This window comes from Mus musculus, chromosome 7 (assembly GCF_000001635.26).
Source record: "Mus musculus strain C57BL/6J chromosome 7, GRCm38.p6 C57BL/6J".
Lineage (NCBI taxonomy): Eukaryota > Metazoa > Chordata > Mammalia > Rodentia > Muridae > Mus > Mus musculus.
This window is the reverse complement of record NC_000073.6, coordinates 45,567,579-45,590,366: the sequence shown is the minus strand read 5'-3', so window position 1 is coordinate 45,590,366 and position 22,788 is coordinate 45,567,579. Positions and strand designations below refer to the sequence as shown.

The 22,788-nt window shown below is 48.6% G+C and overlaps 1 protein-coding gene and 1 long non-coding RNA gene across 7 annotated transcripts; one reads left to right on the top strand and one right to left on the bottom strand.

The window, feature by feature from the left end:
* Positions 1-656: 656 nt before the first annotated feature.
* Positions 657-21,400, bottom strand: Bcat2 (branched chain aminotransferase 2, mitochondrial). 5 transcript variants are annotated; one of them, XR_003946378.1, is made up of 11 exons: positions 19,968-21,400; positions 14,862-14,936; positions 14,365-14,568; positions 5,340-5,450; positions 5,137-5,256; positions 4,790-4,953; positions 2,576-3,072; positions 2,347-2,432; positions 1,988-2,128; positions 1,839-1,913; positions 657-1,061 (listed from the first exon to the last, which is right to left on the bottom strand). XR_003946378.1 is itself a non-coding variant. In XM_017321953.2 (11 exons), exons 1-11 carry the CDS (start codon positions 19,989-19,991, stop codon positions 1,023-1,025), a joined length of 1,203 nt encoding a protein of 400 aa, XP_017177442.1. In that variant the 5' UTR covers positions 19,992-21,400; the 3' UTR covers positions 657-1,022. The 5 variants fall into 5 exon arrangements, 4 of the variants coding, with proteins under 4 accessions (XP_017177442.1, NP_033867.1, XP_017177443.1 ...); XM_017321953.2 differs by having other exon boundaries at positions 2,576-2,739; NM_009737.3 differs by having other exon boundaries at positions 2,576-2,718; positions 19,968-20,214.
* 0610005C13Rik (RIKEN cDNA 0610005C13 gene) lies at positions 15,191-22,572 on the top strand. 2 transcript variants are annotated; one of them, NR_038166.1, is made up of 5 exons: positions 15,191-15,240; positions 15,590-15,759; positions 15,845-15,954; positions 19,175-19,381; positions 21,988-22,572. It is a non-coding gene; the product is annotated as an RIKEN cDNA 0610005C13 gene (long non-coding RNA). The 2 variants fall into 2 exon arrangements; NR_038165.1 differs by lacking the exon at positions 19,175-19,381.
* The last annotated feature ends 216 nt before the right edge of the window (positions 22,573-22,788 follow it).

Genomic DNA, 22,788 nt, shown 5'->3' with positions numbered 1-22,788 from the left:
GAAATGGCATGCCCAATCAAGGCCGACTGAGGACAGAGGCAAGATTTGAATCCAGATCTGCACCTGGGTCTTAATCGCCTCTCTCTGGAGGCTCATGTGGGCCTTGTTAAAGTGTGTGCGTGAGGAGGGTAGGGATTGGGACGCATAGACTCACAGAGATGGAAGGGAAACATGGCATGATCCAACTCCTGCAACGGTCAAAAAAGTAGGGACTCCCTTCAGTAGGTGGCCTGCCCTGTGAGAGGAGCTGATGGCCCTGAGAGACACAATTATAGAAGCCCTTTGGTGTCAGATGGAAGCAGATGAAGGCCAGAAGGCCAAAGAGGAAGCTAGCATAGAGACAGGCAGAAGACCAGGCCAGGAAGTCAGGCCAAGGTGGGGACACAAGAAGGGACAGCGCAAGCAGTCAGGGACTCCAGGAACAGGGCTTGGACACCAATGAAATGTAAGAAGGGAAGAGATCTTGAGAGATCTGGTGTGGCCACTGTAAGGCTGTACCCAAGACAGGAGTACAGGGAGAATCCAGTAAACGGGGTTCGATACTAAAGTACAGAAGGAACCCACGGGTCAGAGAAGTCCACAAGCTGGGTCCCTGATAATAAGATGAGATGAGCCCCCAGCGACCCAAGGTGGTACTTAGAGCATGATAGCCAATGTCTTGTTCTTTGGCATTTTATTTCAAAATTGCAGCAAGTACGGAGAAAAGGGGGGGGGGGGGAAGGACACGAAGAGCACCGGGGATCCGGCCTGAGAACGGAGATAGAGAAGAAGCCAAGGTTCTCCCTTGAACACCAGGACGCGGAGCAGCTGAGTCCTGAGACCCAAAATTTGAGGTGGCGTCCAAATTGCATGGGTCCCGCCCTTAAGGCTTTGGAGTGTAACGTCCACGAGGGGGTGCCAGAGATCCAGCATCTGGACAGACCTTTCCCTATTGCACTTCTCTTGAGTCTCTGGGAAGCGAGGACGCTGGACTAGATGCGGCACGTCTGCAGATCCAACCAGGGAGGGCACAGCCCCCACCGTCACACCCGAAACATCCAATCGTGGGCACTGGCTCCGTACTGCCAGACAACGAAATTGCGGCAATAAGACAGCTGCACTACAACTCCCAGTAGACCCTGGAGCATCGCAAGCTGACCACTCTCTGAGCTCCGCCCTAGTGCCTTATGGGAAGTGTAGTCTTTTGCCCGGAGACCCAACCACCAATTCCAAGGGATCAATCATCAAAGCAGAGAATTTCAAAGCCTTGAATGCTCTTGGGAAACGGCGTTTTCAGCTCAAATGTGCTGTGCTAGGTGCCAACATGGGGCCAGGATACCCAGTCACCTCGGGTCCAGCTCAGTGGGAAATGAGCCCAGAGGTTCTCTAGAAGCCATCTAGGTTCACAAGAATTTGGGAATTCACCAGAGGCTTGTGAGAGGAATCCTTCAAGGCCAGGGAGGGGTAAGGGAAAAAGGTTTGCTATGCCAGAGGGACAGCCCAGAACCCCAGGGTGTCGTGGGAGGCCTTCCCCCCCCAACACCCCAGAGTCTCATTAAAGAGGGGGTTCTGAGCCGGGCGTGGTGGCGCACACCTTTAATCCCAGCACTCGGGAGGCAGAGGCCGGCCTGGTCTACAGAGTGAGTTCCAGGACGGCCAGGGCTACACAGAGAAACCCTGTCTCAAAAAAAAAAAAAGGGGTGGGGGGGGGGTGGGGGGGGTGGGGGCAGGTCTGTCTTTAAGACCCAAAGCCTCAGAGACTCGTGCAAGGGGCCTACAATTCCCGTGTTTCTGGCCACAGGTATTCAGAGGTGAGGAGCCATTAATCAAAGTTGTTGCTCACAAGCTCACGAGCTCACCTGAATAGCCTTCAGTTCCTTCTGGAAGCGCAGGATGAGCTCTGGGCCGTTCTCCATGGTAGGTATGTGGAGTTGCTACAGAAAGGGAGCCATGAGGATGGGGCACTCCCGCCCATTCTTTCCCACCTACCCTGGCAGCTCTGCCTCACCTTGCCTTCATACAGGATTTGGTGCACCGGGCAGACCTGACAAGCAGTGCCTGAGCCGAAGACTTCTCGCACTCGGCCTTCCTCCAGCGCCCGCTTCAATTCCTTCATAGTGACCTTGCGTTCTGCCACCCGGAACTCACCCTGCCGTAACAAGGATGCAGAAACACTCCAGTACCCAGACAGCTGCCCTACTGCAGACCACCATCACTCCCTCCCTAAGGCTGCTGGGAAAGACAGAGGCCCAGGGATGGGAGATAGATCCACAGAAAAGAGGGCTCAGGCAGTGGGCCAGGCTTCCACCACTGCACCACGACTCAAGACACTTTGGTCCAAAGATTCAGATGCCACACAGGCCCTACCCAAGTCCTGGCCAGATCCAGCAGACTTTGTCGAACTACTCCAGGCAAGATGACGCCATTCAGTGGGGGGGTTACCAGCTCCAGTACTAAATCAGGGATGACAGATGGGTGTCACTGCTTCCACCCTTACATGGTCTCCCCGTTCTTTTAGAAGCCCCCTGCCCAGGATCCGGGAAGGAATTAGGTAGGGCATCATACAGGGTATGGGTTGGGACGTGGGGAGGCTCACCTCCGTCTTCATGGGTCCAGTAGACAAAGATGTTCATGGTGCCCACCTCAGTGAGCTGGTGGTCTGGCCCGTACAGCCAGAGGACCTGCTCGCAGCCTCTCTTCTGGGCTTCTCGCTGCACAGCCACAGTGGGTCCATAGTTCCTGGAGGGCAGCCTGGTCACACTGGGCAAAGAATTCCCCGTACTCCCCACAACACAGCCAAGAAGGAGTCTCCTTCCCCAACCCACAGCCCAACGGTGGCCCCCTAAACCTTCAGGACAGACTTCTTAACCTAATAGTTGGGCTCAAGGCTGAGGCCCCGTTTGGTCAGCTCCTTCTCCTGCGTCCAGTTCATCCTTTCTCCAGCGACTAAGGTCGCGGGTGTGGTGACACCAAGCGGCTCCGCTTGCTCTACTCTTCTTTTTTGGTTTTAGTTTTTGAAACAGGATTTCTCTGTGTGGCCCTGGCTGTCCTGGAACTCACTCAGTGGCCCAGGCTGCCCCTGTCTCTGCATTGCTGGGATTAAAGAATTATATTCAGGCTGGAGAGATGGCTCAGCGGTTAAGAGCACTGACTGCTCTTTCAGAGGTCCTGAGTTCAATTTCCAGCAACCACATGGTGGCACCATCTCTTCTGGTGTGTCTGAAGACAGCAACACTGTCCTCATACATAAAAGAAATAAATCTTTAGGGGGGGGGCAGGGGGCGGCTTAAGTTACCATACCCAGCTGGTCCTTGTTTTTGTTTTTGAGGCAGGGTCTCTGGTAAGAGGTTGGCCTCAAAATCTCCATGCAGCTGAAGCTGTGGTTGAATCCCTGAGCCTCTTGTCCCTTCCCAGTGCTGGGATGACAGCTGTGCACTCCTACAATGGCTCTCTTCCTGTTTTAACCTGCACTGTGTTAGCCACACCAGACTTTCTTACCCCTAGAAGGCTCCCAGTGTCCTAGGCCAGTATCCCAGCCCATGTTCTTAAGCCTTGTGCAAAAACTGGTCTTGTTTCTCTTCCTGTGCCAAGTGTGGTCAGAAAGTGTCTGCCGCATTTTTCTTTTTCTTGGATAATGGGGTTTGAACCCAGGATGTCCATATACTGGGTAAATATTCTTATCATTGAGCCCCACCCCAACCCCTCTTCAGGAGATTCTAGGCAGGGGCTTGACCACTAAGTCACTCCCCAAGTCCCTCAATGAAGAATTCTAGGCATAATCTCTACCGTTGATCCGCAACCTGCAGCATCCATCCTTCCTTCCTTCCTTCCTTCCTCTCTCAAGATTTAGTTATTTATTGTATGTACATGAGTACACTGTAGCTGTCTTCAGACACACCAGAAGAGGGCACCAGATCCCATTACAGATGGTTGTGAGCCACCATGTGGATGCTGGGAATTGAACACAGGAAAGAGCAGTCAGTGCTCTTAACTGCTGAGCCATCTCTCCAGGCCCACCCCACAACTTTCTTTGAAGCCTTCCTGCCTCAGCCTACTGAGGAGATGTGACTATATGACATACATGGCTGTATGCCACCATGCCTGGCTTCCTTTACTACTTCTGTAGCCAAGAAGCCACAGGGGAAATGTCATCTCTTCAACAGAGCTTTCACAAGACCCTGTGAACCCTGCAACTGAGCGTGCAGATCCGGACACTAGGGTGCTCACCAGCCCAACTGCTCTCAGAGGGTGGCCTCACCCCCAGAAGACCTCACAGATGTGTTCTGAGATGACCTGAAACGCCTTCCTGTGTCCACACTCCCTTGTTCCGACATGCCAGTAGTTTATACCCGACCTAATCCCAGGGATCTTAGCCACCTCCTCACAAAATATTGTGTTAGGACCTTTGGCAACACAGAATGCTGGGAAATCCATAGGGACCGAATGGAGACTGGGGCCCAAGTTATGTTAGGAGAGCTATGCATAGAGACAGCGCAGCACAGATGACCCAGGAAGACCTAAGGGTTATCTTATTTCTAGAGACTTCCAGGGGGATCAGTTTTGGTCTTCCCATTAACCCACCCATCTCTGAGTTCATTTGTTCAAATGAAAGGCACTTCATTCTCCTTTCACCTTTAGTGTCAGGCACCAGGGATGACAAAGGACACAAAGCCCAGAGCCCAACTGCAGAGCCAGTGACAGTAGCTTTGCATCCCAGAACCCAGGCACAGCCCCAACCAAGAAGCACAAGGAGCCTACAGCTCACTCTCTCACAGCATCTCGGCTCCAGGGCCTGTGGGAAGTTACTCACCCCCCCAACTTGCAGTCACCGACTCCGCCTATCCAGGCTCTGACGAATGAAGGGTCCGCCAGGAGGGAGACAGGTGTCATGGAGTCTCCAGGGAAGTAGGAGCCCACAGGGCACAGAATGACGTACAGGAGGGCTTGTGTGACCATACCAACACCCAGCGAGGGCTATAATGGGCAGAGGGGCAGCATCAGACCAAGGGGTCCTCACTTCAGCTTCCTCATCCTCCCTTATACCCAGAGCTCTAGGCCCAGAGCTCTCCCTCAGACCAGGGTCCAGGCTCACCCTGTGTGTTCCCCAGACAGCAATGTGCGTGTCCCTAAGCCAGAAGCTCCCATCGCAGTGCCTACCTCATTCCCGATCAGCACGGGCCGCACGTAGAGGCTCGTTCCGTTGCCATCGGGAACCCAGTCTTTGTCTACTTCAATGAGCTGGCGGATACACTCCAACAGCTCCTGCTTGTCAAAGTCCTGGATGGATTCCATAGGAGTCAGGGATCCAGAGTCTCCCTACCACCCTCTGCCCTCTCTGCTGGGACAGACTGGCCACTTACTGGCAGGCAGAGGCGCCTAGCAGAACGTAGCATCCTGTCCATGTTGAGCCAGGGCCGGAAGAGGCGTACCTGCTGGTCTCCACCTTTGTATGCTTTCAAGCCCTCAAAGAGCTGCAGGGACAGGCAGGGGAGGGGTGCTCAGGGGTGAGCCCCATGGCATCCAGATAGCAAGAGACACATCCATACAAATGGAGACAGAGAAAGGGGTAGTGATGGAGAGGTAAGGAGATGCCTGGAAGCACAGGACGAGGCAGGCATGTAGGGTAAACCTCTTAGCTCAACTCCTCAGGGGCGGAGGGAGATCGTGCCAGTTAAGGCCAGCTCGTGGGAAGCCTGGTCTACACGGAGAGAGCCAGACTCAAAATCACCACATGCAAGCAAAATAAATAAATAAATAAATAGATAGATAGATAGATAGATAGATAGATAGATAGATAGATAGATAGATAGGTTTACTTAGTACACGAAGCTCTCCTACACAGTTTTTTAAAAATCTATCCTAGGGAGTGAGAGAGAAGGCCTAGTGGTTAAGAGCACTGACTGCTCTTCCAAAGGACCCAGGTTAAATTCCCAGCACCTACATGGTGACTCACAATCATGTGTAACTCCAGATCCAAAGGGAACTGATGCCCTGCTCTGGCCTCCGCAGGAACTGCTTGCACAGTGGCACATATACATATATGCGTGTGTGTGTGTGTGTGTGTGTGTATACACACACACATACATATGCACTCTATGTATACACTCATACACATAAATTAAAATTTCAATCTTTCAAAACAAATTCTAGGTTGGTAGAAACCACAGCTTGAGAGACAGTTTACAGAAAAAGGAAATATCAATGGGTCATTTTAAATACACACACACACACACACACACACAGATATATATATATATATATTTGGGAAATTCATATGTATGTATGTCAATGGTTATATGCATGTCACAGGGCCAATATAATTTACTTTATTCAAAATCTTTTTAAGATTTCTTTTTAGCCGGGCGTGGTGGCACACGCCTTTAATCCAGCACTCGGGAGGCAGAGGCAGGCGGGTTTCTGAGTTCGAGGCCAGCCTGGTTTACAAAGTGAGTTCCAGGACAGCCAGGGCTATACAGAGAAACCCTGTCTCGAAAAACAAAAAAACAAAACAAAACAAAAAAAGATTTCTTTTTAACTTTGTGTATGAGTGTGTGTCTGTGCATGGGTATATACATACTATATACATACGAATGTCATGCTCATGGAGACCAGAGGCATCTGATCCCCTGGAGGTGAAGTTACAAGTTGGAAACTGCTTGATTTCGGTGCTGGGGACTGAACTCAAGTCCTCTGCAAGAGCAGTACATGCTCTTAATTACGGGGCCCCAACATCATTTGTATTTGGGAGAAAATGCAAATTAAAATGAATTTGAGGATCCTGAGGTTGTCAGCAAAATGTTTGCTGTACTGTCCTGAGGACCTGAGTTCACTCTCCAGCAACCACATTAAAAAATCGAACCAACAAACAACAACAAAGCAAGATGGAGAGCAATTGAGAAAGACACCCTACTCACTGTCACACTCTGTTCTCTCTCTCTCTCTCTCTCTCTCTCTCTCTCTCTCTCTCTCTCTCTCTCTCTCCACACACACACACACACACACACACACACACACACACACACACACAATTTTTTTTAATGGTAGCTCTGGTTGTCCTGGAACTCAATTTGTAGACAAAGCTGGCCTCAAACTCACAGAGACCTGCTTGCCTCTGCCTCCTGAGTGCTAGGATTAAAGGTGCGCATCACACCCACCACCTTGAGAACTTTAAAGAACTCTATGGCTGTTTGGCAAGGCTTCTTTCTGGGAAACAGGCTCGGGCAGTGATTGTGGGAAGTGATACAAGTTCTAAAGAGAACACTGTAGCAACGCTGTTCAAACTGCCATGCTTGCCCTTTGACTCCGTAGCTGTAGAAATTGGGCAGAGAGATACACTTGCATTCTGAAGAAAAGATAAGGGTATGGGACTTTATTGCAACATTTTTTCTATCTCAAGGCTGAAAAGAACCCAAATGGCTAACAATAGGTGACTGTCTGATGAACAGTACTGTCCTGTTGGAGTGATCACTGTGTAAAGATGTCTCTGTCCTTCCTTGTCTGCCTAAGGCACCTTCTGATTAGCTAAAATAAAAACCCTAAGACCTACAGCAAAAGGCAAAATAGTAAGGTGGGACTTGGTGGGTGGGGGACAACTCTGGGAAGGAGAGAGCCTCCTGTCCTTCTTGGTCTAGCTGTTCTAGTGCCTGTCTCTTTCCTTTTGTCATAGGCCATTGTTCTACATGTTTGTCAGTTTGCCATTTTAGTGGTAAGGCAGCTGGCGATCCATCAGCAGTGGCTCCCCCATATAAACTTTAAGAATCAGCCTCTGCCTATCCTGCTTATGGATCAGCCTGGACTGTCCCTGTCTTCAATAACATTTTTTTTCTCTTTATTAGGAATTTCTCCTCTTCTACAGCCTGTGTCTAACACTGGAGAAATGCTGATCTATGCTTCCCAGTGTTGAAATAGCTCTCTTCCCCATAGATGTATGGCTATATTAGTCACATATGACTTTAATTTTCCTATCTACCTTCTGGTCCTAGCATCCAGTCCATTGTAGCTGAGACAATGTCCCAGTTTTTAGTTGTGTACCCTTTGAAGTGATCAGGCTTGATTCCAGGAATCTTGTGAAATTGTTACATCTGTCCCTGTATCCACTAAGCCTTCAGTCTCAATTCCACCTAACTGTAACTTTAATGTGGCTCTCTTATTATTTATAGTAGTTTGCCAAAATATTGGCATCTTTAGAATCTCTCGTTTTATCCACAGGATCCGCTCTGTCTCTCTGCTAAATTCTAAGTAGTGAGAGCTGTTTGTCCTGTCAGGCTTTTGTTTTTTACTTGTTTTTCAGAACAGTCTTTCCTTGTGGACAGGAAACAAATGGCTCGTGTTGTTTTTTGTCCAGCCTTAAGACTGACAATGCTCCAGCATACACCGCTAGTAAATGAAACCCGTTTGCTTGCATATTAGAATATAAAGCATATTACAGGTACACTACACGATCCTTCAGGACAATATGGTGGCTCACAACCATCTATAATGGGATCCAATGGCCTCTTCTGGTGTGTCCGAAGACAGCTACCGTGTACTTATAAATAAATAATTTTTAAAAAAATCTAATTGTACTTTAAAAGAGATGCTGAATAAAGAAAAAGATGTAAACAACCCCCAGAAATAGATTACATAGAGCTTTATGAACTTCACATTTTATTTAAAGATTTATTTATTTATCATATGTAAGTACACTGTAGCTGTCTACAGACACTCCAGAAGAGGGCGTCAGATTTCATTACAGGTGGTTGTGAGCCACCATGTGGTTGCTGAGATTTGAACTCAGGACCTTCGGAAGAGCAGTCAGTGCTCTTAACTGCTGGAACTTTATATTTTTAAATGCTAATGAGCAAAAAAAAACAATGGCAGCTGGGAGATATTGGATTATCGGGGAAGGGAGGGAACTGCTGAAATAGACCAGTCTATTTATTTTAGGGATTTCTTAACTTCAGAATATAAGGCAGGAAATGTGTTGCATTGGGAAGAGGTTTTGTCTATGTTTCAAACGGAGAAGAAAAGCTACGGAGTCCATCAAAATTAATAAAGATTAGATTTAGCTAGGGGAGACCTCCTGAAAATCTTGGCTATAGACATGAAGAAAAAAAAAAACAAGAAGAACAACACAACAGGTAAAATATATGCTGATCCCTCTGCAAGAACTGTCCTGGGACTGGCTGAGCCATGCAGGAAGGACATCAGCTGAGCAAAGCCAGCAAAGCTCCAACGGCACGGATGGAGATTTCTACTGCAGCTCAGTCATACAGTTCAAACAGACTTGTGAAGCTTGGCGCCTTTTGATACCTTTCACCTGCTCAATCAAAGAACAGAGAGTCACCTTTAACTGAATTGTGGACACTGCCTGCTCCATACACGGGTTAATGCAGAAATGTATATTGCCTCTAAAAGTTTTTATGTTAACAGAGCAAAAGGACCGGACACAGACGAAGACAAAACAAGTAGCCCAGGTGATCCAGCCTCAGACTGCTTCAAATGCTGTTTTCTCAAAAACATCCAGGACAGTTTCACAGCTGCTGACCACAGCGATCCAGCCTTACAGGCTGTTCCAAGCAGGACGTCAGCTAAGCCCTGCACTTTCCTATCACACGGAGACAAATGATACAGCTAGCATTCTTAGGACTTAGCCTATATCCCAGTTTTCTTAGGACCCCCAAAAGAGACATCACCCCCAGACAGCAGGAAGTAACTTTAGAGAAAGAAGCCCCATTCCCAAGAGTTGGGTTGGGTTGGGTGTGTTTTGGTCATTCAGAGGGCCATGGGGATTTATTGTTGTTTCAGATGGGTTGGTTACAAGATGCTAATGATCTTGGTCAGGGAGGAAACAAAGTAAAAGAGTCTAGATTCAGGGATCGCTTTATCTTTCTTTTCTTTCCCGTATCCTTCCTTCTCTCTTATCTAATGTTAGGGAGGAAAGAGGAGAGAGGAGATGAAAAGAACAGAGGGGAATTTTTAAAAAAGGTTAGATTGAATTTAATTTTAGACTAACGAGCATTAATAAGCCAAATATTTTACACTTGGCATAGGTTTTGCATATTCATACAAAATTAAGATTATATTTTGCTACAACATACTGCTTCAACTCCTGTTTTAGGTATTGCATCTATGCAACTCATTTAAAAACATAATGTATGGGGGCTAGAGAAATGGCTCAGCAGTTAGGAGCACTGACTGCTCTTCCAGAGGTCATGAGTTCAATTCCCAGCAACCACATGGTGGCTCACAACCATCTGTAATAGAATCTGATGCCCTCTTCTGGTGTGTCTGAAAACAGCTACAGTGTTGTACGAGGAATAGTTATATCATGTTAGGCGTATTCACAACCTTGTTATTGTTTCATGTGAACATGAGATATTATTTGTGTCAAGTTGACAAGGGATTGTAGTGGCTATTCCTGGTTGTCAACTAGACTATATTTGGAATGAACTACAATCCAGAATTGGAAGGCTCACCAGTGACCCTTATCTGGAGGATATCTTGGAGATAGAAGATTCTGATCTGGATCTTGGTATGGAGATCTTGAGACATAGTGAATTCCAGAAGATTAAATCTCCAAGTTCAAGGTCATCTGGGATTAAGGGTGTGGTAGAACACACCTTTAATCTGGGCTACACCTTCTGCTGGAGACAATATAAGGACATTGGAAGAAGGGAGTCTAGCTCTTGCTCTTGCTCCTTCGCCTGCTTGCTGTGTGAGACTGAGTAACTGCTAGATCCTTGGATTTCCATTCACAGCTGCGACTGAACCATCGTTGGGAATTGGGCTGCCAACTGTAAGTCATCAATAAATTCTTTTACTATATAGAGACTATCCATAAGTTCTGTGACTCTAGAGAACCCTGACTAATACAAGTGTACTCATATAAATGTAATAAATCTTAAAAAAAAAAAAAACAAAAAAAACCCCAACATAATGTATAGTTCTAGTCCTTGAAAGCTATTACAAACTGTTTAGGATAAAAAAAAATGTGTATTGGGGACTGGTGAGATGGCTCAGTGGGTAAGAGTGGGTAAGTAACTGCCCTTCCAAAGGTTCTAAGTTCAAATCCCAGCAACCTCATGGTGGCTCACAACCACCTGTAATGAGATCTGACGCCCTCTTCCGGTGTGTCTGAAGACAGCTACAGTGTACTCACATACATAAAATAAAGAATTCCTTTTTAAAAATGTAAGTCAGTAGTCAGTCAATTAAACTTATGGTCATGTTAGGTACTGGTTTAGTTAATTACAGAAATAATCTTTGTTTAGCCTCTTACAGATGTTTCCAAAATTAAGCCGATAGTAAATAGCTAGAAACAAGCAACGTTTGCCTGTTCAGACATACCACAGATAGACAGATGCTCTTCAAAAACCGCAGAGACCTACAGAATTGGGCATTTAAAGATGCTTTATTAGCATAAGGCCTTTCATGACAGTGCGACATGTCTGCTCCTGGCAGCACCCCCTCCTACTTCTAAGAAGATGATGGCATCACAGAACCTCCATATGGAGTTTGCTTCTATGTGGCAAAGCTGCCACCAGGCAAAAGACTGCCCTTGCCTCAACTGCTGACTGCACGCTGTCCAAACTGTAGACCAGCAAGACTCAGGGAAGTCAACTGCCAAACTTTGCCAAGACAAGGTAGGCCAGTCCTTCATAATTCCTGCTTCACAGAAAAGTCTGCCACATGCTGGGCCAGGATGAAGATGATGCCCCAGTGACACAGTGACTGTCCAGTATCCAGCAGCCTCTGTCACTTCTCTAGTTCTGTAAGCTGCTTGCTCTACACTTCCTGTTTACTGAGGTAATGTTTATTCCGTCTCAGGTCTCTGATGAGCTTGAAGACTAGATAGTCTCACAATTAAGCTTAAGTTGTTAAAGATTTAAGAAAAGAACTTAGGATCTAAGAAGATGTTTTTAGGTTGATAAATGAAAGTTTTGATTGAAAGTAAATTAGGTACAGAACTTTGGACTCATCAAGATAGGATAGGGCCGGGCTGCTACGCACACTCCAGTGAAGTTTGCTTGGCAGGCTGAGAGGCCTGGGAGCATTCACGAGGCAAAGAGTTTCACGGAATCTCACCGTCTGGAACTTTGGTGTTCTCATAACCCATATACTCACATCCTATCCCCGCGTTAGTCTGATGGATGGATACACATGCTCTCTTTTAGTATTATTCTATTATAAGTGCCTTTTTTTTTTTAAAAAAGATTTATTTATTTATCATATGTAAGTACACTGTAGCTGTCTTCAGACACTCCAGAAGAGGGCGCCAGATCTCGTTACGGATGGTTGTGAGCCACCATGTGGTTGCTGGGATTTGAACTCCAGACCTTCGGGAAGAGCAGTCGGGTGCTCTTACCCACTGAGCCATCTCACCAGCCCTATAAGTGCCTTTTAAGATTGAATTCTGACATAGCTAAGCCTTTGCCAGTGTTCCAATGTCCCAGAAAATACTTGAAGGCAACAAACTTGGAATTCAGTAGGAATTCAGTAAGAAAGTTACCTATTCAGTAACTAATTAAGCATTACAAAGGACTGAGCCGAGCAGCTCAGGGCTGGTCTGCAGCTTGTTTACTTGAGGCAGTAGCCAGTCTCACCCATACACAATGGCCTAGCTAATAGGTGGGTTTACCATGAAAGAGTTAGGGGATCCCACTGAGACAGGGATCTTCACCACAGCCAGGTATAGCAGGCTACATGGCATATTAGAAGCAAGTTGGTGAATTCTTCTGACAAATGGAGATTCTCCACAGATGCTTAAAAGTGACACTCATACAAGAATTTATCAGGGCCCAGGAAATAGGGAGTTTGTGGTATTGCATTATTCATGAGGTCTGCTAGAGCAGAACCCCTGGTGGTGGGCTTAACAATACACTAGCTTTACACCTGGCTCCCTTCTTAATGGCAGCAGCCTGGTCCCCGCCTTCTTTTGATGTCTACATTCCTTTTGTATTGTATCACTGTAACTCGGTGGATGTATCTCGCCTGGTTTCTTGTTATTCTTCTGTATAAAAAGTTCAATGCCCGACTTGACAAATTACATTCAGATTCTACACAATCTCCTGTGTGCATATGTCTGTCATTTGTCGACTCCTTGACCATCTGCAACTAGAGACCCGTCCTAGGCAGACGAGGGACCCAAGAGGGTCTGCGGCACTGGGCGTGGTGGCACACGCCTTTAGTCCCAGCACTTGGGAGACAAAGGCAGGTGGACTTCTGAGTTCGAGGCCAGCCTGGTCTATAGAGTGAGTTCCAGGACAGCCAAGGCTACACAGAAAAACTGTCTTTAAAAAAAAAAAAAAGGTAGGATAGATAGTATAGTACCTTCTCTAAGGTTTCCAAATGAATATGACTGGACCCTATGGATGTAATTTTCATCTGATAGTTTTCATGATTGTTCTTGTTGTATGTAGCTTACTGATGTTAGAGAAAGAGCCCTTTATTGGACTAAAGTGGGGAGATGGAGTGATGATTTTTGCACACTGTGTGAAGATGTGTCTCTGTCCTACCTCGCCTGCCTAAGGCACCTTCTGATTGGTTAAAATAAAACATGCTAAGGCAGAATAGTAAGATGGAACTTCCGGAAAAAGAGAGGACTCTGGGAAAGAGAAAGACGGGAGATTTGCCGTCCAAACTCAGAGGAAGCCAGACAGATGAAACTGAGGAGAGTAACTACCCAGCCACGTGGCAAACCAAACAGTAGAAACGGGTTAGGTTAAGAGCTAGTTGTGGAGTAAACCTAAGCTAAAACCAAAAGCACCGTAAATATAAGCCTCCGTGTCATTATTTGGGAGCTAGGGTAGGTGTGGAAGGGTTCATGGTTACAACTGTCAGAAGGAATGTCATGTCATGCTGCAGCAATGAAGACGACAAGACTCCCTAAGGATTGTCACAGGAAAATCATTGCTAGGCCCTAAGACTCCAGCTAAAGGTCTCACTCTGGAGTCCTGGCTAGACTCAAAACTGTGCAGTCCTCCTGCCTCAACCTCCTGAGTGTTGTAATTGCATCACCTCCCACGGGGCCTGAGAGAGCTCTGACTGTATCCAGGCTGGCCTGTTCCTGTTCAGACTTCTCATCTCCTCTGTGGCCCTGTTGTCATCCTAAGCCATCCTCTGCCACACTGAGACCCCACAGGTCTGCTGAACTAGCTCTCCTATCGGTGTAAGATGCCCCCTCTATGTTTCTAATCTTTGCTGGGAGAACCCCACTCTCTTTCAGAGCAGAGTCCCAACAAAGCAGGAACTGACTGTCACCTCCTCTGTGTCCCAGAACACAGGTGATCTCAGGAAGAGATGACAGAGGAAGAAATGTGCGAAGCACCCAGACGGCTGAACCCAGTCAGGAAAAAGCAGAGTGGACTCACGCAGCAGGGTGGGGACGGAAGCAGCTAGTCCTACCTGCAGAGAGTAGTGCAGACCAGAGCAGGCTGGGTGTAGCGTGAGGTTCTGGAAGGGCTGGATCCTTGGTGGGCCCCATCCAGCCTTGTTATTCCACTCCACCATCAGCATGTGGTCTGTGAAGGTCTTCCCAAACAGCAGTGCCTGGCTAGGGGCTGGCTTCTTCTGTGGTTCTTTGGTCATCTGAATCTGGAGGTCTGCAGCCTGAGAGAAAGAAATAAAACAAAACAACAAGAAACAAAACAAAACAAAACAAAACAAAACAAAAAAACAGCACCTCAGGGGCCTGACGTCGCCAACCTGAGAGACTACAGCTTCCATGGGGCCCAAAAAAAGAAGCAGGTACCCAAGAAATACAGTGTTAGCTCTTCACAGCACCCAGGAGCAGACAGCTAGACGACCTCTGAGAGATGCCTACATGCAGATAGATCCTGTCCTCCCTCAAACACGGGGGCACACACCGGGCTTTTCCCTTAGACCCAGGGTTCTCCTTTTACCTTGAATATGGAGGACACACATCTTTTGGACCCACATAGAAGCCAGGGAACAGGCAGAAGCTTTCGGGCCCAGACCTAGGGTGGAGAGAGAAATAAATGTGACCAGGGCAAGAGCCAGAAAGAGCAGAGGTCCTGGCACCTGTCTGGCTTGGGAGGCCCCTGAGGTTGGCTCTGTCACAGTCTCAGTGCATTCTAGACAGCCTGTGCTCTGCCCAAGTCCCCACCGGGATGCCTATCCCTAGAAAACTAAAGTCAGCTCCAGCCCCTCCACCATCCACCATGCAGGGCAAAGTCGACAGAGGCGTGCCTCCCTACTAGAGAACTTTGGCCGCAGCTTGTAGACAGCTTAGACGGGACAACGACCAGGGACAGCGAGCAGGTAAGGGAACACTCCTGGCTTGGGGTGAGGGGGCACAAAAACTGACAAGAGTTAGAAAAGAATAGGTCCTGTTTCTCCTAGAATTCATCAGCCCAGACCTCAGATCTCCTCCCTCAGACCCTGGGAACCGGGCTCCTTGACCCTCCTCCCTCAGACTCAGGAGTAATGGCCCATGAACTTCTCTATCAAACCCAGAGCTCCAGACCTCCTCCCTCCGACCCAGAGGTCCTCCCTAACCTTCCTCCCTCAGACCCAGAGGTCCTCCTTAACCTTCTTCCCTCAGAACCACAACTACAACACTCCAACACGCTTCCCTCAGACAGGAGCCCTAAGGCTTATTACTCTTTAGGAGTATCAGTCAGCTGGTTGCTGCCGCTGCTACAACCGACCCAGCCACAGCTGGAATACCCTCAACCTGGGCAGTGACTACTGTGCTCTACACAGTCAGCGGCTGAAGGGCAGTCTCGTGCCAGCCATTGAAAATGCTCAAGGCACACATCCCTGCTGACCTTCCCCAAGGTGAGCATGGAATTCAGGGCTGGTTGTGCACAGGGGGGGAGGGGGGACGTGTCCTGGTATTTTGGTGTCATGCTTTTCTCTGCAGACCATGGAGAGGCAGCTGAGTCCTTAGTTTGAGGAAGACAGGATAACAGCCTGTTCCCGCTGCTAGAGGCCAGTGAGATGGAGAGGCTTGCAGAGGTCACTGATCAATGGGTGAGTCTCAAATGTCGTATGGATAAGTCTGGGCCAGGACATGGGTTTGTTTCCTTCCTTCCTTCCTTCCTTCCTTCCTTCCTTCCTTCCTTCCTTCCTTTTTTGGAGGGGAGAGGGCTTAAGACAGGGTCTAAGTTGCCCACTGACCTCAAACACACTCTATAGCCCAGTGCGTGAAGTTAGGATCTTCCTGCCTCAGAGCCTGCACCAGAGAGAGTGACAGGCACGTGTGCCACCACACCTGGCTCAGATAAGATCTCTCTACGTGTGTTGACATGTGCACACACCACGTGACGGCATGTATGTGCATCTGTGCGTGTCTGTGGAGGTCAAACTCAGATGTCATTCCTCGGGTGACTTCCACCCGTTTTTTTTTTGTTTGTTTGTTTGTTTGTTCTGAGACAGGGTCTTACTATGTAGCCCTGGCTATACTGCAACTCACTGTGTAGACAAAGCCAACGGCCTTGATCTCAGAGAGCCTTCTGTCTCTGCCTCCCTAGTTAAATGTATGTGACCGTAGCTCCAGCCCATCCTGTCTTGAGGCAGGGACTCTGATCAGGTCCTGGAGCTTGCCAGGTTGGCTCAGCTCTCTACAGTCTCCAGCTCACCAAACAATGGTATTTAGGGCTGAGTCACAATGGGCAGGGGTGGTGCACACCTTTAATCCCAGTTCTCAAGAGGCAGAGGCAGATGAGTCTCTGAGTCTGAGGCCAGTCTGGTCTAGAGAGTGAGTCCCGGGACAGCCAGGGTGACACAGAGAAACCCTGTCTTAAAAAAAAAAAAGCAAAAAAAAAAAAGCAAAAAAGCAAAACAACAACAAGCAAACATGACAGAACCAGTCTAGTCACCAAGTGGGTTACAGGGATCAGACTCGGGCCTCCAGGTTTGCTGGCAAGCACTTCACCAACGATGTCCATAGCTCCCAGCCCTCAGATGAAATGCGGGTTTAATGGTGTGGCACCCAAGGGCTTCTGGGGTGATCTAAGAGTGATGACCCCTCATTGTCTCTGTGTGGTGACATGAAGCTTGCCTAACACTGCCACCTTGCATCAGACACAGTGTGGGGACGAGACAACTGCCCCGGGTAGAGCAGCCAGCACGAAGGCAGGAGAGCAGAGGAAACCAAGAATACATTTTTTTTTTTTACTTTTTAGTAGAGTTAGCCAAAAAAACTGAACAATGCAGAAAAGAGATACTGAGCTGCTGGAGAGAAAAGATGGAGCTGGGGTTGTACTCAGTTGCAGGATGCTTGCCTAGCATGCAGGACTCCCTGGGTTTATTTCTTCCCCAGCAGCACAGAAACCCTGCAATCCCAGCACTTGGGAGATAAAGGAAGAAGAATCAGGACTCCAAGGCCATCCTTGTCTATGTAGCAAGTTTAAGGCCAGTCTGACCTATAAGACCTTGTCATAAGATGATGATGATGAAATGAGGAATGAGGGACAAGGGTGGTGGCACACACCTTTAATCCTAGCACTCAGGAGGCAGGGACATGCAGATCTCTGAGTTCAAGGCCTGCCTGGCCTACATTATGAGACCCTGTCTCATTAAAAAAAAGAACCGGAGACTGAGAGCTGTCAAGAGAGTTATGATTATAAAGAGAGGACTGAGATGACTTACTGGGTAAGGAGACCCATCAGCATGCCTGAGGGACTGAGTCTGATTCCCCGGGACCCACAGGCAACCAAAATGTAACGGAGAAAGGGGCAGGGGTGGGCAATACCAGGAGGGAAGGGAAAAGCAGAGAGTCAAAGAAACTCTAAACTGGGTTTGGTAACACAAACCCATCGTCGTCACAGAACTCGGGAGGGTGAAGCAGGAGGATCAAAAGCTCAAGCCCAGCCCAAGCTAAAGAGATCCAGGGGAGCCGGGTGGTGATGGCGCACACCTTTAATCCCAGCACTTGGGAGGCAGAGGCAGGTGGATTTCTGAGTTCGAGGCCAGCCTGGTCTACAAAAGTGAGTTCCAGGACAGCCAGAGCTATACAGAGAAACCCCGTCTCAAAAAACCAAAAAAAGAGAAAGAGAGAGAGAGAGAGAGAGAGATCCAGGGGAATGGAGGGAGAGAAACATCACACAGCCTTGAGGCACAGAAAAGGCATTGTGTCAAGAGATGATGAGTCTGAGCTGGCACAGAGCTCTTGCAACCTCGGAAGTGCTACCTTTGTCTTCCTGGAGCAATTCTGTAAGGCCAACAGTAGTCTTCTCTTGGCTCAAAGAACACCCCTCCCCCATACCATAGGATAAGAATTAAGCTTAAAGAAGGAAGCTAGATGGGGGTTGGGGGTGGGGGCTACAGGAAGTAGAAAAGAGTGGAAGCAGAGTTCAGAGATTAAAGGGGAGGGTGCTGGGCAGGGTTCCCTGTGGTTTGCCCATGCTCCTTTCACATCCCAGCAGCCCAGAACTGAAACACAGTATCCATCAAAGATCAGGTGTTCTTGCCAAAGCTCCACTCTCACGCCAAAAGTAAGCAAAATAATTATCATAGTAAGGTGTTGTCCTGTCTCAGATAACTGTCCCTACACCATGCTATCTCCTCACATAGCCCCAGGCTGTCCTCATCATAGGACAGACTCTCCATCAGATTTGTAGAAGTCCAAGGCTCAGATACAACCAGTCACCTCAGGACAGTCCCTTATAGAGCAACATAGTGTCCTAACACAGCTCAGGGCTGTTTCCTGACCCCATCCCAAACATGTTCCCCTCTACAGCCAGGGTTGTCCTTGGCCAGTTGAAGGGCTGTTTCTTTCAGACTCAGAGTATCCCAATGCCAGTCTAGGCTAGTCCCTGTAAGACAGTCCTTGCAAACCCCAGCCAGCAGGTTCCTCTATACTCCAAAATTTCACTTTGTGGACACTCACCACTAGATACTCATAGCTCTGAGCAGGCTCATGTTCAAAGTGTCTCCATTACAGGGTAAAACTGTCTTCAGAACCCAGTTCTGTCCCATTAGAATTAGAGATTGGTCCAGTATGGCAATGCTGTATCCATCCAAGGCCACCACACAGTCAGAGCCTAGATTCTTGTCCCCGTCATATCCCAAGACCATCTGCATAGAACATTTCTGTCTGTCACTAAGAACTGGGGGACTTAAAGGTTTGTTCAGGAATTCGCCAGCCTGGAGCGAGAACTTCTGATAAGCAGGTGGGAGCTAACAGCAAACGCTTTCCCCCAAGGTTATGGCCAGCTGTTTCCACACTTATTTATCACGTTCTCTTAAGATCACAGACTCTCAAGCTCAGCAGTGGTGGCCCAGGACTTTAATTCTAGGACTCAGAAGGCAGAGGCGGGCAGAGTTCGAGGCCAACCTGGTGGTCTACAGAGCAACGGGACAGCTGGGAGTATGCAGTGAAACCCTACCTCGAAAAGACAAACAAACAAACGAAATATCATAGATTCTCCATCTATGACACCGCTTGACACCATCGGTAAGCACTGACTGAAGTCTTCTGGTCTGGAGGATCTTTTATCATTTTGACAGACAGAAACTTGACTGGGATTACAAAACCAGGTACAGAGAGCCTCAGACACTGCACACATCGACATGTGCTTTTTGTTCCAAGAAATAAGATCTTGGGTTCAATTCCCACCCAAGACCCTGCGCCAAGCCATACACTAAGTCCCAAGAGGTCCTGGGCCCCTTGTCTAAAGGAACCCAAGAGCAACTGGTCCTTAACACACACAGGCTGCATGCCCCAGCCACAACTTCCCCGCATCCACCCCACCCTGTACTTCTCCCATTATAGTCCTCCTCCATGGCTCCCCACGTCCGAGCTCCCGGTTCAGGCACCTCTCGCGCCCCACTCCTGTCTACCCATTCTGCCGCCCGCCCGTTATAGCCCCGTCTTTCTTCCCAAGGGGGGGTCCATCCGCCTCCGTGCTGGGCAGCGGAACCCGAGGCACAGAGGAATGACGCCAAGCCGGAAAGGCTGCGCGCCAGTGGTCCACCCGGAAGTGCGCCCCCCCCGCATCAGGTCCCCCAGAGCCCCCAGCGCCGGCCGGCCACGCACCCACCTGTCCTAGTGTGGCTGCAGCCATGATCCGGTGTGTGCGGCTGGTGACTGTGCCCGCCTGGGGCGCGGCCTGGTGAAAGGCATTCGGGCCCCGCCCTGCTCACGCCCCCTCCCGCAGATGGCTGCTGTGTCGAGCCTCACTTCTGCCAGGCCGTCCTTAGTTCTGGGACCACAGGGACCCAGGCTCTGCTGTGAAGATCCTGCGCGGGAACGGTCCCGACCTGCCGCACTCTCTCCCTCCTCGCCTCCACCCTACCCTGCTCTACCACAGCCACACTCACTCCCAGCTAGGCATTTACTTTGGCTTTTGTTTGGCATCTGAGTATGGAATCCGTGGGCTCGTGAATGTTTGGGAAGCGCTCTAACCCCTGGGAACAGATCCAGACCTCTAAATTTTGTATATGTCGCCGAGCATGGTGGCACACGTCTTAAGCTCAGCGTTTGGGAGACAGGTGGAAGGATCTCTGTGAGTCCAAAACCATTCTGAGCCACCTAATTAGTTCCAAGCCAGCCAGGGCTATCTGGTAAGACCCTGCCTTAAAACACTGCCTCCCAGCACTCGAGGCAGAGGCAGGAGGATTTCTGAGTTCGAGGCCAGCCTGGTCTACAAAGTGAGTTCCAGGACAGCCAGGGCTACACAGAGAAACCCTGTCTCGAAAAACAAACAAACAAAAAAAAGAGGTTGGAAAGAGGGCGCAACAGTTAAAAGTACTGGGCTGCTCTTAGAGAGGACCGGGCTTGGTTCCTAGCACCCACATAGCTCATAAGTGCCTGTAACTCCAGTTCCAAGGGATTCTGTGCCCTCTTCCGAGTTCCACAGGCACCGGCATGCACATGATACACTAACATATGTGCAGGCAATACACATACACAAAAAGTTTAAAACATTTTTTCTTTCTTCTATCTATCTATCTATCTATCTATCTATCTAGAGACAGTGTTTCTCTGTGTAGCCCAGGTTGTCCTAGAACTAGCTCGGTAAGTAAACCAGGTTGTCCTCAGACTTACAGAGATCCTCCTGCCTCTGCCTCCAAAGCTGAAATTAAAGGTGTGCCACCACTGCTTGCTATAAAACGCTTTTCTAAAAATAAAGCAAGAACAACAATGCACATTCACAGGAACTATCATCAGTGGCAAAGCGGGCCAGACGGCTTTGATAAAAAGGAACAGCGCAGCCGGGTGTGGTGGCGCATGCCTTTAATCCTAGCACTTGGGAGGCAGAGGCAGGTGAATTTTGAGTTCGAGGCCAACTCTGTCTACAGAGTGAGTTCCAGGCCAGCCAGGGCTACACAGAGAAACCCTGTCTCAAAAAACCAAAAAAAAAAAAAAAAAAGAAACAGTTCACTGTAAATGCCAGTGGATCAGAGAAAGTGTACTTTAAGCCAGGCCTAGCTGAGGCAGGAGGTTTGTTGCAAATAAAAAAGCACCCTAAGTGAGAAAGCTAAACTCTTGTCTCAAATGAGACAAAAAGAAATAGGACTTTGGAGAAAGATGATGGCTAGAAGCTAAGACGCCTCACTCTGCACAAGGAGATAACATGTTCATTGTAATTCTGAGATAAGTGCTTGAGTACACACACAGAGGGGGGTGTGTATGTGTTCTCAGGTCCATGGTTCATTGTGCCTCCTTCAAGTTTCCTAAGAAGCTCAAAAAAATTTCATACTTCAAATCATTACAGGACCTCACATCAGCCTACAGCTTCAAACCACACCCCTTCATCCTTAGCTCTCCACCTTTAAGGCTTCAGAGGTAGTTAGACAATCGGTGCCAGAACACACACACACACACACACACACACAAGAAGCTTCTGCTGAGTCTCTATAATTCTGCAGAATGTTCTCAGGCTCTACAGCCACAACTGCTCCCAAATCCCAACACCGGATCACTGTTCTTTAAACTGCCCAGGGCACAGTAACCAAACCACACCACACACGCTCCCCCGCAGACATTGCTCACCCCGCCCCCACCTCCCACTCTCCATTTCTAAACCTGACCTCCTCCCTTACTGATTCAAACTGCAGGGCGGAACGCACAACAGTAAACGCCCCCGCCGCGACCAATCAGCGATTGCCGCACACCTCTGCCTTGGCCAATCCACAGCGATTTTGCAGTTCCACCCCTTACCTAGGGTGTGCGGAAGCTGGGGCGCCCCGTGCCCAACCTGGGGAGTGTCCAGAGCCTGTTCCTCCCCCAGCACACCCCCGCGGTGTCCTTCAGCTCCAAACTAAGGAAAACAAATGCCAGCCTCCTCCCTCTGACCCACATGTCTCAACTCTATGCCGCCTTACAGCGGCAGCCACTGTCACTATTGCACTGGCAAAGAGAGCAAAACTCTTCTCCCCTAAGGGCCAAGAATAAAGCAGGCTCTTTTGCGCCTCCTTCATTATCTTCCAGTTGACCCTTTAATTCTTCCCAGTGAGCATTTTAATTAGCACAGAGGTGAAGCGGAAGTGTGCTCCCTGGAGACAGGAGTTGGTGCCTGCTGCGAGGCCTCTGGGAGATAGAGTTCTTTGGAGTCAAGAATGCACGTGGACTATCTGGGGAGGAAGCAATGCTAGTGTGGATAGACTCGTGTGAAGAACAGGAAATAAATGTCTTCTTTCTGGATGCCAGTTGTTTTTATTTTCTCCTTTTTGTCATTTTATTTATTTTTCAAGACAGCGTTTCTCTTTGTATAGCCCTGGCTGTCCTGGAACTCACTCTGTAGACCAGGCTGGTCTCGAACTCACAGAGATCTGCCTCCTGAGTGCATCACCGCCCGGCTGCAAATTGTTTTCATGAGTGAAGGGTGAATGGCAAGTGGGTGGAGAGCCTAAGGTGTT